Below are 17,476 nucleotides of genomic sequence, written 5' to 3'. Positions count from 1 at the left end.
CACAATCACAGAATCTGAAAGAAAGGGCTTCAATGTTTGGTGTGCAAAATTCTTTTTAAAATTCTACGTTTATCAACCATAGTCCATGTATCTACCATCAATTGGTAAAGTACAACAATTAAAGTGACCAATTCTTACAGGTGTATTTTTGTATTACTGAGTGATGAGTATGTATCTAATACTGCTAGAATCATTATCTTTATGTGGATTAAACATCACTTTACTGATGGGAACACTCACGCAAGAAAATCTTAGATTAGATATCACCATATAGGACTTCTATAATTAATAGCATGGTTTTTTAAATATAAAATCTATGAATAGGCAACTCCGTGTGGTGCATGTTTAGATCATTCATATTCAGAAGCTAAGCTAAATGCTAAAATGTTACGAGTTCCCTGTGCCACAATAGGCTTCATTTACCCTGAAAATACCTTGAATGTTTTGGCATCACAGTCCTTTTTACAACAAATACCTTTTCTTAATCCAATACTAAGAGTCATGTTTTCCCACATGTGGCCTAATATGGTTGCTTGAATTACATTTTCTGTTTAACTCTTGCTTCCCTCCCAGAACTCTTATACAATAAGAGGTACAAAGGTCTTATTAGACTAAGGAACTCTGGCCTGATATGGTCCCCAAGGGAACAACATCCCTGAAAAAGAATACTCCATGTAACAGTATGACACAGTGACTGCTTTCTTCCCAAACAAAAAGCATATGGGACTCCAATAATAGACCACCTCCAAGAGGGATATTGCACACACGGGCTTTGACTAAAGTAAATATAATAACTTGTCAAGCATGTTTGGGGGAGCTGTAGATTTTCCCCTGGACAAACCTGGGATATCAATTAACTGGGGAAAGTATCATGTGCTAATACAATGCGACCTCAGAATGTCACTGAAGAATGATGCGCCACCAAAACACAGGATGTTATTCCAAAACATCACCTCAATCATACGTTTGTTTGGAGATGAGTCGTAGCCTTAACATAATAAGAGCAGAAGGTTAAAGGAGATTTTTATCCTCATTGCGACTTGGAATTTCAAGCTAAGTCAGATTTTGTTTTTTCTCAAAAGAAAGTCAGATATTTGTGCATGAACACCAAGAGGCATATTGAAACCTATAACATTACACTGACTTTAGATGCAACCATTTACAAAATTAAGGTTATCTAAAATGCCACTGAATGATGATTGCTAGAGAAGATCTTTTATCATTACAGTGAGATTGCATGACTTTAGGAACTCTGAGTAGCAGTTGCCTATTTGCTCTAATTAAAAAGGCAAGCTTTTATTTTGCTTACACTCATACGCTTTTAACATAATTTCTAGTTTGGAATATATGCTTGAACAAAAAGAATGAGGAAGTAAAAAATATTTTAACTAGCATATTAGCAGCAAATAGCAATTTACAATAAAATGATACTTCATTCACTTATCTGTTTTCAGAGAAGAGAAATACATGTGGAAAAACAAGCACTTCACGTCATGTATAATATTCATTCCAGGTTGTATCTGCTTATCACAGTACTGAGACTGGACATGCACTGTGGGAATGGCACCAAAGGCACACCACGAGCCTCACGAAAGAGGCCGTCCTTGTTTTCCAGAATGAACTTCTGCAGTATCTTCCCACTGCATCCCAGGAAGCAAACCTACACTAAAGTAAGAAAAATATTTCTTCTTGGATGTAATGACGGCAGCAGCGGACTAGCTGCTCACATGGGCTTTGACAAAAGTGAAGACATTTGGGAATATTCTTACTATAGGCTTAAACTCCTGAAGTTTCATATCACAGTTGAGTGGCTCCACTCCCTCTAACAGTGTACTGATTTTCAGCCCCTACTGTGTGCCAAGCCCTCTGCCAGGGACTTCTTGGACATTAACCCATTCTTCATAGGCATTCTGTAGCTCTCATTATGCTTCAGTTATGAAGAAACTGAGTGATTTCCTTAATCCCAGTTCCCATTGGGATCAGCAATATAACTTTTAAACTGACCAAGATTTGTTGTCAGGTCCTGGTGTAGAAGCTACACAGCCCTCTCTGCCACCATTACCGAAGGATATGGAAACCATAAAAAAAGTATGAATGCGGGGGAAGCTTTAGAGGAGGAGAGGAAGCAAAATCATACCCTGAGGCTAATGGAAAAGAATAAATGTGTGCAACTGGGAACCAGCTGACCTGCTCATGAGAAGGAAGTGAAAGCCCTAGTTACTTTATAGACATGAGAGTCTTCAAGTCATGGAGACAATTCCTGAGGAAACAAGGGAAGTCCTGCATCCCCCAGGTTCACTTGGTACATAGCTGGTTCTTCCCATAGAGACTAACTGGTATAGTATTGTTCCCACAGAACTTCAGGGACTTGGACATTATTTAGTTTACTTCCTTCAATTACAGACAAGGTAAGAGGCACAGCTTTTTCATAGGACGACTAGAATCACAAATGACTTCACAGACCTGAAAAAATGTTTTCCTCAAATTATCTTCTTTACATACAACTTTCTCAATACAGCATTTCGATCAGCATAGTCTATCTGTTCCAGGTTAGTGTTTTCTTAGCCAGAACCTGGAGTTGTATTTTATCTACACTGCTAAAAGAGTGTGGACACACTTGAAAGCTAGCCGAACAGGTGGTGAGAGATTACCAATTCACTGAGAAAATGAAGGATCCTGACCAGTGTTCTTACAAGACTGGAAGGTTACCCCACCTTAGCATTGTGGTGAGATCACAAGCATTTTCAGGCAAATCCAGGATTTTTTTCAGGAAGCAGTTTTGAAACTGATCCAGCCCTTAAATCAAAGCTGTGCTAAAATGCCAATGTTTTACATCTTAGAACACGAGGAGGATGGTTTTAATCTAAAAATTTTTCAGAACCAGAAGCTATTGCTGTAGTGAGATAAAATGGAAATATTAAAGATATAAATGACTACCATTTAACATTCATGAAACAATTAACCAATAACAATTCAGCTGGATTAGCAGCGTGGCATTGGATGGTAGACGTACAAAGATGTCCTACATGACCAAGTTCATGTGCTAGTTAGGTGCACAGAAGAGTAGAAAACAAACTCTTATGACCTGTGAGAATTACTATAATTAGAATAGAGTTCAATAACTTCAATGGCACCGAGCAGGGTGTCAGTTTTATATCAGGCTTTGATACACCAGAAGGAGCATAATGTGGAAAACAGGGATATGACTGAGTGAGGTGTTGGGTCAGGGGAGACCTACTCACATCTCATTAATGATCTTCAAACTGTTTTCTCACCATCAGAGCAACTGGAAGCCCATCTTATGGATAATATATTTACAATTCAGATAAATAAAATATACTGAACAATTATATGTATCTCAATAGAGTTATTCATTTTGCCATTGAAATCAGGAAGCTATTCGTTTCAATGAAAAGACTCAATCTCTTACAAAAAGAATACTGGCAAAAATTAGAAAAACACAAAATCTCCAATGTCACTGGGATTTAGAGAGGTAAAAACCATCACATATCACTGGTGGGACTGCAGACTGGTATAGCAATTCTGGCAAATAATTCAGGACAATAAACAATAAACGTAACAATAGTTATGCTATATACCGTGACCCCAGGATTCTTCTGCGGGGAATTATATCCTCAAGAAATTCTCCCCTTAAGCTCTCATTCATCATCATTTAGGGTGATGTCCGTGAGTATGTATTGAAGCAGTTTCTAGTGATGGGTGAGAACTGGAGGCCACTAGGGCATCCAACTGGAGAATGGATAGGTACAATGGAGCACTGGCCACCATGGATTGTTACCATGATTAAAAGCAAACTATTAGGTATCTGTATCCATAATGACGTGACTAGGTCTAAAAACATATGCTTAGTGAAAAAAATAAGAAACGGAATAAGACTGGTAACACTGTGCCATTTATACCTACTAAAATTCTTGGATACGAAGCAGAAAACGCCTATGATGTAGAGAGCATACAAACAAAGATACTGAAGAGAATGACTGCCTATGGGGACAAGGAGAACGGAAGTGGGGGCAGGAGATACAGAGGAAGGAAGGGAGGAACAGAAGGGAGGGAGGGAGGGGACTTCACTCTGAAGACAACTCAACAGATGCCTTTGATAGAACATTAGTTATGTAAATAATCACCTACTTTTTAAGAAGCTCATATAAAAAGTGGACATAGAATTTTAAATTTACTACATGTTCCAAATTAACCTACAATATGCACAAGCATCAGGAAAAGAGTGTCAGTTATCTACAGAGTTCTGGTGAGGGGCAGTCGGGACTGGTGAAAGGAAGTGTGGTCTCAGTGCCCTGCACCCAGCTCTACCGCTCACTGGCTTGTGACTGGCCTGCTGCCCACCTTGCCTGGACGTCGGCTCCTTGGGCCTGAGACAGAAGCACGTCTGACTCGCATGATCAGGCAACACCTGTGTGTATTAGGCTTGTATTCAGGAAGACAGGCTTGTAAACCCCAACGTGCTGCAGCTTTAAAAGGCCCCAGATCCCCAAATTAGACTTAAAAAAAAGAGAGAGCCACATTAAAAATTAAAAAAAAAAAAAAAAAAAACTAAGAAAGAATTCCAAACCAAAAAAGAAAAGAAAAGAAATCTCAATCATTTAATACTTTTTACAGTTTTCACTGTAATTTTTTTAAGTAGTATTCATTTTTGCTTGTCCTTTCAGACAGCCGATAGAAAATGAACAGCTCCACGTGATGCAGAATTTTTTTTAGAAACTTGAATCTCTAAGTTTTTATTTTTGCTAAACATCCAAGGATGTATTACTATGAAATGATCTAGAGACAAGAAATTATCATCTGACAGGGCTCCCTCTCCATTTAAAAAGCACTGCTGAAGGTCTCATTAAAGGTCTTGCTTTACAATATTGACTCATGTTATTCCTCCTAAGTGATTCTTCTGTCATAGCAACCTCTTCTCCCCAAAGATGGGGGGAAAGCATTTTATTTTCTGCCATCTAAAACCCTAGCTCTACGCCCACGCAGAACGGAGCATAACATTTACAGCAAATGTCACAACAGCCATTACGAAACAATAGGCAGATGAGTCATGTGAGATGGGGGCAAAACAAGTGACATTTCAGATGATTTGAGTACTTAACCTTATTATTAGAATCCTTTTTAAAAAATCATTTGTATCTGCTGGGAAAAAAAAATATGATTAAAAAAAAAATAGCAGAGCAGAGCCAGCCACTAATGTTCAAATAGAAATAAACCAGCTGCTTGGCTACTGTTAACACAGCTATCAAATAAATCTACGGAATCTAAAATAATGGTGTTGATATTCGTGGAAACATCTGAAGCCACAGGCCCGCAGTATTAACAATAAAGTAACTAGATAGGTAAAGACGTTTCTGACTGGAGCTGGAAATAGAAACGCCTGAGGTTTCAGCTCCCCAACCAAGTTTACAAATGAGTAAAACAAGTAGCTCCAACAATCCGAGTTCAGGACTGAGCATATGCAAGAAATAGAAGAGAAGGAAGAGAAGTGGTCCGAGCAGATGGAGACTCGCTCTCACATGTGATTCGCTGGCTTGGAGACAAACATGCTAATGAGTTTTCCCTCCTAAGAGTCAGTATTGATAACAACAACAGAAAATGAACTCCTTTCACACTTCACAATTCACCACCCTCCTTCCCAACACTGATTCCTTACAACAACGCTGTTGGAGGAGGCATGACTGCCGTTCACTAGATAAGGAATCTAAGGTCAGGGACAAGTTTAGCGACTTAACCGATGATGACAAAGTAGCTGGTTTCGGAGCCAGGTTCCTGGGGAGCCTTCCGAATGGAAGACCCTTACGTTTGAATTCACTGTGCTGTTTCCTCAGCCGGGACTTAGGAGTAAATTCTCCTCCTACTTCCTCTTACTTCTGTCTTCACCTCCAGCTATGTTATGCAGGACATGGGAATTATAAGCTAAAAATTTTCTTTTTGCCGAAGCCTCAACGTCAGCCTGAGACACAGCCTTACCTTCCTCTTTCCTAAGCAGTAAAAGGGAGTAGAATCCCATTCATGGGCTCTGGAAGAATTAGGTGACGTGCTTTTCTACTTACAGGTCACAGAATAAAGAATTCATATAAATGTACACTGTTGAACTATTTAAAAATGAAAATTCACTGTGTTATTTAGCCGAAGATGGTAGAATACACCCATTTTGTAAATGGTGAAGTGTGAAACTAGCTTGGCTTTTGAAAGTACAGTTGATGATGTATATTTTTTCACGCCTTAAAACTATTTCTGTTGATATGAAATTACACACTATTGTGAATCTTGGAAGATGTCTGTAAAACTCTTGCTAAATCTGAAATGATTGTTAATCAAGAATTGGCAGAAAATATTTGTTTTCCTCTTTTTCTAGTTCAGGTACAAGCATTTTGTGTTACAGAGCTAGGATATTAATTTGTTGAGAGTTTCCATCTGAATTCTGCTGTCTCTTTAGCTCTCCACTATGAATTACATTACAGACCTCTGTAAATGCAATGCAGCAGAAAACCACATGTTAGCCATCAGGGGTGAATTTTTTGTTTTGGGCCACAGAGAGGCTACCCATCAGTGCATAAAGGTCTGCCCACCTGGCCTTTTGGATCATAGTTCAGGCACACAATTAATTCATTATGAAGTAAGTCACTGCTTGCTTTTGAACTAGTCTTTCCAGCTTTGGAGGTGAGTGTCCTGTCACTGACCTGAAGAAATACCTCTACTCTTTCAAACTCCATTAAATCACATTTCCTTCTGTGTGTGTTGTTTTTTTTTTCCCCCCCTTACTGGTGGGGTGGAAGGAAAGGTTTGTAGTAACAGAATGTTCAGTAAGTAGACGAAAAGGTGGGGTATTCTAAACAGATTATTTGTGACAGTGAAGGTTTTAGGAATAAAAAATAGATTAAAACAACATAAACAAATTCCTTTAATTTTCATTCTCCAATGTATTTTGAAATTTAAAGATAGGATCTCATGCTCTGGGATATTCAATACAACAGCTCATAAAAAGTTTGAAGTAAAGAGAAAAATCTCCCCTTTTCCATTTATTTCGAATCTCAGAAATATATATTTCTTGGTTGTTCTTCTGTGTTGTACTAAGTACTATACACATAGATGTGTATTTATAATGAAAGAAAACATATATCTTCCTCTTTAGTAACAAACCATGTCTCTCCTTACCCTTCCCACCTTGGTCCCTCCAGAGAGGTAATCATCATGCTAAATTTTGTGGTCATTACACCCTTAACCTTTGTAAAATATACTTTTACTACCTACGCTTTCCTGATCAACAACCCGTACTGTTGTTTCTGAACCTAATAAAATATTATCAGATACTCTAAGTGGTCTTCTGCACCTTAAAGCCCTAACAATGCATTTCTAAGAATCATACATGCTGTTGAATGTAGTTTAATGTGACATTTCTTTTTCCAGGGCCACAGAATTCATCCAGAGCTGATTTAGAATCCAGACCCTTTAGTGTTTCCGCTATTACTGAGAATCACATTCTTCAAACTGAGAGGCAATGGAAACCTAAAGTTTTTAGAACTGCCTGTGACGAAGTTGTTCTTTTCCTGGAAACTGATGAAGGGGTCACAGAAAACTGACCAATATTGACATATAATTGCACTAACAGAAATACAATACCTATAACCAACAGTCCAAGAATCCCACTTACATCTCTGATCACAAATATATGTGAAGTACTTATGCTATCTGGTATCATGTTTTAGAATGGATAATGAAAAAGACAAAGAGGGACAGCAGCACCATGAAAAACAAGAAATAGATGAAGGATCTGGAGATAATGTTGAGGCCTGAATTGTTATTCTTTAAGTAGCTGAAAGCTGATCATAAGCAAGAGGATGCCTATCTCTTCTCCCCATTTTCCTCAGAAAATTGAAGGAAATTTTTGAAATCTAGAATGCAGGTATATTCCTCTAGAGAGGATTTATATTTGCTTTTCCAGACACCTGCAAGCCCTCACAAATCTGGGGCACTTTAAACCAAAATAACAGTTTGAAATTACAGAAATTTGGGCTATCACTCCATGCAAGGATAAGCTTCTGGTTAAAACTTCTCAGGGAGAAATCCTATGCCCGCCTCTGGTCTGCATCCAGACACTTCTGGGGGAGGGGTAAGGGACTCACCAACATAGAGTAGACATGAGCTTTTGACATTCCAGCTTAATTTCATGTTAGATTAGCTTCTTTGGTCAGTACTGAGCTTTGCCTTCTATCTCAAGTAGTGTGAGGCCCTGAAAACCAAAACTCAACACTGAAGTTATACAGGGACCCCTGGGTGGCTCGGTCAGTTAAGCATCTGCCTTGGGCTCAGGTCATGATCCCAGAGTCCTGGGATGGAGCCCCGCATCGGGCTCTCCGCTCCGCGGGGAGACTGCTTCTCCCTCTCCCTCTGCCTGCCTCTCTGCCTACTTGTGATCTCTCTGTCAAATAAATAAATAAAATCTTAAAAAAAAAAAAAAACCAAAAAACCAAACTACGCAGATGTTCTCAGAGCAAGTGACTTCATTGGTTTCAGCCCTTAACTTATCAGAAATAACCTCTGGTTTTCTGCCTTCAATTATATTTTGGCCTGGTAATTTTACAATTTAGAAATAATTTGTTATAAATGTGTGTGTATATGAAATCGTAGAGACACAGATATTGGCATAATGTACAGAAGACATTTCTGTTAAGCAAACTCTCTCAAATCAACTGAGTTGTCTCAGGAAGCAGCAAAGGGAGCCCCTGTTAAGTAGAAGTATACTAGCAAAAGTTTGATAATTACACATCAGGAAAGCGATACAGGTGATGCAAGAATCAGAGATTTCATCAGTTTCTTTCAACCCTAAATTACCACAACTGTATCAAATATAAGGAAAGAAACACGTTACAGTTACATACGAGAAGTGATTGTACCAGCTTTCCCTGCATAGAGCAAATCACGGTAAGGAGGCATTACAATGACAGAAAAGAAAAAACAAGAGTTTCAGTCCATTGATGGTGTTTTCAAAACAGTTGATTCCCTAAGAATGGCTATTTCCAGACTGCTACCATGGCTTAGCTTAATACCAAAACTATATAGAAGAATTCTTGTTGACTCACAAATTTACCTTTCTCTATTCTTGTATCACTGGTTTCCATGAATTAGGTGTTGAAAAACAAATGTTATAATGGTTGACTGCATACAATCAGCTCCATTTCCTTTAACATTTCATTCTTCAGGAACAGAGTTCATATCTTATTCATTTTTATATTCCCATTGCCAGGCAAAATGAATGGCACTTAGTAGGTCCTCTGCTAATGTTTGCTCAGTAGAACCCTATGCTCCTCACCTGTAATACTTAAATTATTTTTTCATTACTCTCCAGGGCAAATGGATAAAACCTACTTTGCTAGGCTGTTCTTCTGAGAGGTTTGCACGAAGTCTTTTTTGACTTGCTTTTGGGTCTACCCTCACCAGAACAACCAAGAACCAAACCCAACCCTACTGAGTTGCACAACTGCTAGGCAGCGTAACTTCAGCATCCCTAAGAGTGTTTTTTTCCGAGGGTTACATTTCATTATTTCCAAACCGTAATTGTCATCCAAACTCGGTAAATAAGATCAAGCCTAATTCAATTCCATACACGATAAGCCTATAAGAAAAATAACTAAGAACAGGTGGCTTGATACTTCAGAAATATCACTTTGTTTTATAGGGTTATTCAAGGATCTAATTTTTAAAAGAACCAAAATAATAAGAGTCTTACCTCAGCATGAGGAGTAGGTGGCAAAACCGAAGTGTCGTTTTCAGTAACGTTTCCAGCTGGCCCATTGTTTGGTGAGCTGGGACCAGACCCTGGAGAGCTGCTACTGACCGAGGATTCTGGAAGACATTGGGAAGCACAAGCAGATTCATGAAAACCATACAAGGATGAGCTTCAGTGATACTGTAAGTGACATATAGCACCAAACACTGTTTTCCCCACTATGGGAACAACAAGCCCCATGTCAGTCCACAAAAAGGACTGTGAAAAATTTTGAAACATTTCTGAATTCTGCCACCACTTTTCTCCCTGTGTTTTCACTGTTAAGATACAATGCAGTACTCCAGTTTCTAGATAATAAGAATAATAGCTAGAGAACATTATAGAAGATTTTGATGAGAAAAAAAAAAAAGGACATGGGCGTAAAATTCTGAAACACATCTTCTCCCTGCCTTTCTGTCTATGTATTTTGCTTGCATTTTGATGAATCCGATTTTTATCTTTGATTCTTTCTTATTTGCTTTTATTTTAATGAGAAAAATACACATTAAAAAAATACTTCAAGAAGCTTATTTTCTCCCAGACTCCTAACTCTGGCCTTTCCTGTGTGACTCAATACCAATTTCTCATTAGTGTCTCATTTTCATATCCTGTCTTTAAAAAACAAAAACAAAAAAGTACTTTTCTTACGTCTGCCTTGTCAATTTAAAGTCATATTATTTCTGTCTTTTGGTGCGATATTCAGACAGAAGTATTTCCTTATGTAGAAATCACTGCCGTGAGCACGAGAACTCTAGGCCACAAATACATGCTGCAACGGGATTCTACAACACGGCACTGGACCTGGGGAGGCAGGGGAGGTAGCAACTGATTTTCTGGGAACACTGAGAAAATCTCAGAGAAGAAATCAGATGGCAACTGGGGCTTGAAGAGAAGTAGAAGTAGTTCACAAAATGGGGACAGCAGAGAAGAAGGGAGTGCCAGAGAAGGCACTGGGAGGGGCCACGGCTGAGAACTGTTAAATAACATGGCTTTGGTGGGAAAAAGGGCAGAAAACTGTGGAACTTAAAAAACAGGGAGATAGCAAGTGGTTCCCATGTCAACTATTGGGAGGAGAGGGGGCACAGGATTTGGAAAAAGCAGGTACTTGAGCCTAGGAAATGGGGAAGGGAGAAGCAGAGGTGGGAGGAGACCCACAATAGCATTTATCTGCTCTATGATGCCACGATGGTCTCCGACTACAGGAAAATAATTAGCATGAAGACCCAAACAAAGCTCATCCACATTATGTGAAAGCTGGCAGAGAAAGGGGGAGGAGGACAGGTGAATAAATGTGTCTCTGGTAGTTCAGATCCTCCAAAGACATTGAGAATAAGTACGACATACTAGTTTAAAAAAATCTACCAAAGTGTCCACAAGTCCTAGCTCAATGACCAGAATGTGCATCAAATAAACATAGGAGTCCCTTTCTGGAAAATATGGTATTTCAAAAATAAAGAAACATGAGGGAAACTCCAGCAAATTACCATCTCTTTAAGTTAGAATTAATTATTACCCAGATATGTACTAAGCAAAATTATTACCCAGATATGTACTAAGCAAAATTCCACTGCAATGTGGCATGTGACGGTGGGGAAAAAGTTACCATCAAGAAGAGATTGATAGGAAAATAGAAGAGAACGTTGGGATAAATAGATATACCCTCGGATTGATCAGATTCTAAAGCAAAAACAAACAAAAAAAGCAAAGCAATGTATATGGCTTTCTATTTTCATCAAGTTTTCCTGTTATGAGGGAGCGTACTCTCTCCAATCAGAAAAATCTCTTCTATTTACATTAGGCAATTGATATGTTCATCTTCTTTACATTAAAATAGATTCATTTCCCAAACCCCACCAAGTACCTCTATTACGAAAGCTTAATTAAGATTTTTATTTACTTGGTACAAATCTGTGTTCTGAAAAAAAAAAAAAAGTCTGCAGCTCTGAATTTAGAATTGGTCCAAATTAATGATTATATTTGATACTGAAAAAAATATACTTTGGTAGAATAATATTTATTTATTTATGTATGCATTCATTTAATATTTCTTATCTGTCAAGGAAAATTTTTCCAACTAATACTTTTCTTCAGATAAAGATTTTTTATTAAATCTGTATTAAATTTATTAATCTATCAAGAATGAGTAGGAGACTGCACATTTTGCTTTTCCTAAATAACTTGTCAAACTACCACGTTGCTTTAGTGTTCTGTACTTTTCTACTCCGACTTTCACAATCTTTTCCTTATTGTCTCCCCAAAGTAGGTGTTCTTATGGCCACAGGAGATACAGAAAACAAATAATTTTGGAAAATTATTACCCTTTCCTGCTAAGGATAAGATCTGATCTTGGAGACATGATAGCAACAGACTACACTGGTATAAGCACAATCTTCCGTGAGAATGGGAAAAAAACGGTTGCCAATCACCACTTCTCTATGGATGCAACCAAAGGAAATGACCAAATACAACGCATATAGGTCCAAGTAGGTACTCGATAAACAGTAGTCGGTATTATTATTTTGGCTAGCCTTTTTGGTTCTTGTATCCCTAGGTCTTCTCTAATTTCAGACCAGGTACAGCTGGGACCAGAAAGCTTTGTAAGACATCAGGTTGAATTTCCTAACCTGTTCACCCCACCACTAACCAGGCAGCTAAGAAAATAAGAATGCTTCCATTGGAGACTAGTGAAAATGACAGTTTCTTTCCCTTCCTAAAAGGCAATATATCCCCCTCCTGCCATAAGTCCCAGTTCACTAGTAAACACATAAAGTCATTTATGAGTTCTGTAAATTTGTTGAAAAGTCAAGGTTTTGCTGTTCCACATAGTTTAATTTTCCCAGATGTATTTTGTACATTCATGTCTGAGTATGGGGGAAGTGTTCCTCTTGGACCTCCCTCTGCTCATTTCTGATCAAATTTCATTAAAAGTTATACTCTTCTGGTTGGCATTCCTAAAACGGACTGCCTGTTTCTGAAAAGATGAAGGTGAACTTTGGCATTCCCTAGTTATGCCTAGATTGACACACAGTTCTGTTTTTCATTCATTTCCTGTTTAACACAGTTGGTGAATGCACGGCAAGGTTTACTGAGCTACTTGTGCATGTTCAATATAATTTCCTTTTAAGACATGTTTCTCCTCAAAATAACTTTTAATACGCAACAGCCATATTTATTCTACGCTATTTATTTTCATTCCTCCTACCGGCATTTTTTTAGTGTATGTCTGCACAGTCCTCAATTACCTGTCACCTCAAACATTCGCTTCTTGAATGAAGTGACAACATTTCCATCCTTCCGCCTGAGTAAGGGGCTGCTTCTCCTCTCTGCCACTTTCTGTTTTAACCTGGACCGCACCTTCAAGTTGGGCTCAGAGGCTGGGGATTGAGACAAAGAAAATAGATAAAAATTAAAAAATAGAGAGCCAGTTGTTCCTGTGTATAAAAAAATGGCTCATACTTTTCTTGGTTCCTTCTCATCTCAAATTAAAATCCCAAGCATGTAAATAAGGCATTAACTCTAAATGAATTAAACAGACAAATATAGTAATTATTTCTATGAAATCTACTTATCTAAATGGAAAGTGAAAAAGGAGTAAAAATACAAGTTTTCTACTTATTTAAGCTGACAGAACTGGGATTGCTGGGAAGTTTAATCACTAAATATGTTTGGGTCAGTGTAAGATTTATTATATGTCATTGTCAGCTCTTTTAATTCTCTCAAGGGTGAAACTCAATACCCACAAAAACAGTACCCTAATGTGATTTTAGAGACTCTGGCCTGACTTCTGGTAATAAGAAGACACCTCTGTAGCATACAATTTATGTCTAATTCTGACTTCTGGAATATTTCTTTGTTGGTAGTCTCTAGCCTGAAATCCTGGGAAAATATACTTGGTATCATAACACCAAACCAAATAAGAGTCGCTATGAATAAGCCTTTCTACAGATTTAGTACACAATCAAGAAGAGAGAAAGGGTGGCCAACTCTTAGAATAGCAAGTTCTGAGTAAGGTTATACACTCCAAAGTACAAATGCACATTATTCCTACATATGTTATTATTATTTTTTGGTTAAACTATTCTAAACAGTGATGCTCTATAATTTAGTTATTATGGATTAGGTTTCTACATAATTATACTCTAAAAGAATGGAAACATTAGATTGAGTTCCTACATAGTACAAATTAGTGTTGATCATGATAATGGTGCTGGGGGGGGTGATAGAAAGAGGGTATCCAATGACAACTAGCATCCACAGAATGATTTCTATGTCCACTACTAAATGCTTTGTCATAATTAACTTGTTTAACCATAATCTCTTTATATTTGATTATATTAATGAGGAAACCAACACACAGAGAGGGTAAGTAACTTGCCCAAGGTCTCATAGGTGAAAAGGGATGACACCATGATCTGTATCTAAATAATCTAGCTCAAATCTACTCTTCTAAATACTGAAAATACTGCTACTCCACCTTTTCTCATGTATGAACACCCTAACAATTATAAATCATTTCCCAAAGAATTCCTAATCATCTCAGATACAATGTTATCATGCAGCCAGTGTTTCTGAACAGTGAAAATGTTTTCTTCGAAGGAATTTTGTATTTTTGCCTGACTACAAAGGCTATCAAAGTAGAACTTACAAACTTCTCTTTCTTTCTCTCTTCCTTGCTGGTTTTTATGTTTTGACTTCAAATATCTACACTTTAGTTTTATCTTTTTCTTTTCTGTTTCCCTTCTCTCCAGCTCTACCTTGGATTGAGAACCCCTGCATTCTAGGCTTACTTGGAATAAGGCAGGTGAAATAGGAGTTTGAAAGAAATATTCAATTATGAAAAATAAAACAAGTTAATTTGTTGGTGTTATACACCTGATTTTATGGCTGAAAACAGTGAAATAGGGCAGCTTGAGAATACTGCAGAGAGGAAGAGGGACTGGGCAGAGAGCAAGACTACGAACAAGAAGCTCCGTGTCTGATCCCCTGAAATTTATCCTTTCCTGGGCCCCCCACCTGGAGGCAAAGAAGGTAAACAGTTTGGGCAAAGGACCAAGGACATTCCAGACTTTCTGGGAGTGTCAACCCACTTTATCTTAGTAGAGATTTCTAAATCTGAAATACTAGCATCGATTCACCCAGGATTAGAGGGAGAAAAACTGAACTGTATTAATTCACTTAGATTTACCTGCATATATTTAATTTTAAAATTCCTTAAAACACTCTAGTTTTTGTCTCTAAAAAGCTGTCAGTCAGTAAATACACTCATCTGAAACCAAGAAAGGAAGAAATGAGGAATCCCGATGTGCTAACTATATTGGTTTCCACTGTAGCCTTGCTATAACCTGAAGACAAAAATTAAAGAAAAGATTCTTAGACTTTAATGTAGATATGCCTTTATGATGAAACTTAAAGTATTAAATGCTACTGACTGGCTGTCCAGAGGAAGTAAATCAATTGATTTATCACTGTAAATGGGGTAGAAAATACACTATGTTTTCTGTGGGAAGAGGTGACGTTGAGTCTACTTTCCAGCTATGGGATATTCAATGAGACTCTAGTGTTTTCTGATCCTGACTCTTCACTTGTGAAACCTGAAAATCTAACACCTTCTTTGTTCTAGAGTTATGGTCATCTGATTAGAGACCTGAAAATAACTGTGAAGATCTGGGTGAATTCAAAAGGGAAGAAACGGTTTCTGGAATTTTAATTATTGCTATTCCTGCTAAGGGTTGCAGGGCTAGGTTTGAGAGAGCCAGGACTGGGCCCCAGATCCCCTGGTTCTCAGTCCAGTCTTCCTCCCTCTCCTCACACACTGCACCAGCTGGGGCCGAGTTTCTGCAATCAAGACAAAAATGTGCCAAAAGCTTGGAAAAACAGCATATGCCATTTAAACATTCTACATGAAACCTAGAATTTCATAAGCTTTTTAGGAAAAAATGACTTTCCAGGTCAGCACATAGCTTTCAATCTCATGTTTGCCTGCTGGAGAATGGGCTGGATATACAGTTCTTAAATTTCTTTCAGAGGTCAACACAAAAAAAGTGAACACCAGACTGGGAATGAGAATTGGGTCTGCTCTTGTTTCTATCAGCTACCGAAATCAGTAACCTTGAATAATTCATAGTCTCACTGAATGTCCATTCATTGATGCAAATCAGCTATAGGTTACTAGTAGTGTACGGAGGACAATGGCTTTGGGTGAGTTACTTTGTTTCTTTAAACCTCAGTTTTTCATGTTAAATTGGGGACAGTTTTTTCTTTTCTTTTCCTCCACGGATTCCGTTTTCCTTCTGTGTCTGAGCCCACAGGACTAAATCCTGGGGTTGCCTCACTCCAGTCATTTGCTGGTTGGATTTCATTTGGGCTCACCTACTGTAGGACTCTTGAGTGACAAAGGATTAAGGAGGAAGGAGGAGCCAGGGTATCCTTTGCTCTTTGTGTTAAGGTGTTGTTCTGTCTCTTCCTGATTTCATCTCCCTCTAGAGGCCTCTCCATGCTTACAGTTTTCCCAACACCCCAGAAACATTATCTCCTCTCCTTGCTTTTTCAGCCCTTGGGGTGGGAATGACTTCTCACTACTGATATTTTCTGGGTGCCTTAACATCCCTAAGCAATTGTAAGTTGTAAGTAAATATTGTGTAGGTTCTATTTCATAACAAGGCTCCCATGCACAAAGTCCCACATTTTTGCAAAGTTACTGTAGAATCACATAGATAATGTCTAGCAGAGCATAAACCAGTGGTTCTCAGTCAGGGAAGATGTTGACACCATCAACATGTGACTGGCTGCGTCTGCAGAGATTTCTGAGGGTCCATGTGGGGTACAGCTATTGGAATCTAGTGGGTAGAAGCCAGGGATGTTGCTAAACATCCTACAATGCCTAGAACAGCCCTACAACAAAGAATTATCTGGACTCAAATGTCAGTATTGTCAAGTGTGAGAAACCCTGCGGAAAGCAATCAGTAAATGGCAGTTGTTAATGACTATGCTACACAGGGATATCAAAGGAAATAATACTATCTGTTAGCAATTCTCAAAGAGGATGTAGAAGAGTAAGAAAGAAAAGAATATCAGAAACCAGGGAGTACTATAGGTTGCTTGAAAATATTCAGTATTTCAATATATTTTATACTTAGAAATTTATTTGTAAACAATTTTTAAAGATTTATTTATTTGAGAAAGAGAGAGAGAGTATGCGCATGGGGTGGGTGGGGGAGTGGGGAAGGAGAGGCAGATAGAAGGAAAGGGAGACAGAATCCTCAAGTAGACCCCCTGCTAAGCGCAGAGCCCAAACACAGGACTCAATCCCATGACCTGAGCCAAAATCAGGAGTCAGGCACTCAATGGACTGAGACCCAGGTGCCCTATGAAAACATTTTTAATGCCACTGGTTATTTCTAAAGAAAGCAAAACAAGTCAACTTCATGCAGAAAGATTTAATTCTCAATCTTCAGAATAATACTATCTGAGGCCTTGTGATATTTTTGTCTTTATCAGTTGAGGACGAAGCTTTTTAAAAATTAGGAATCAATATTCTGTAAGTATAAGAGAAATTTATTTTTTCAAAATACACAACACACAGCTTTTCTAAGTAAAGGTCCATATCCACTGGTTCTAGTAAAAAGTTTTGTCTGTATTTCAATACTGGTTTTGAACCACCAGAGACATTAGTATCTCAGTGGTGAG

General features: G+C 38.2%; 1 protein-coding gene across 1 annotated transcript in view; it reads right to left on the bottom strand.

Moving 5' to 3' along the window:
• The window catches only part of HDAC9 (histone deacetylase 9), a 526,228-nt gene that overhangs the window by 381,742 nt on the left and 127,010 nt on the right, over positions 1–17,476 (bottom strand). Inside the window, exons 6-7 of the mRNA XM_080818413.1 lie at positions 13,033–13,164; positions 9,752–9,867 (exon numbers count right to left, since the gene is read on the bottom strand). Coding sequence (XP_080674539.1) covers positions 9,752–9,867; positions 13,033–13,164 — 248 coding nt within the window. The remainder of the gene's footprint in view (positions 1–9,751; positions 9,868–13,032; positions 13,165–17,476) is intronic.

The sequence above is a fragment of the Martes martes genome (genome assembly GCF_963455335.1).
Source record: "Martes martes genome assembly, chromosome: 11".
Lineage (NCBI taxonomy): Eukaryota > Metazoa > Chordata > Mammalia > Carnivora > Mustelidae > Martes > Martes martes.
This window is presented reverse-complemented; position numbering and strand designations above follow the sequence as displayed.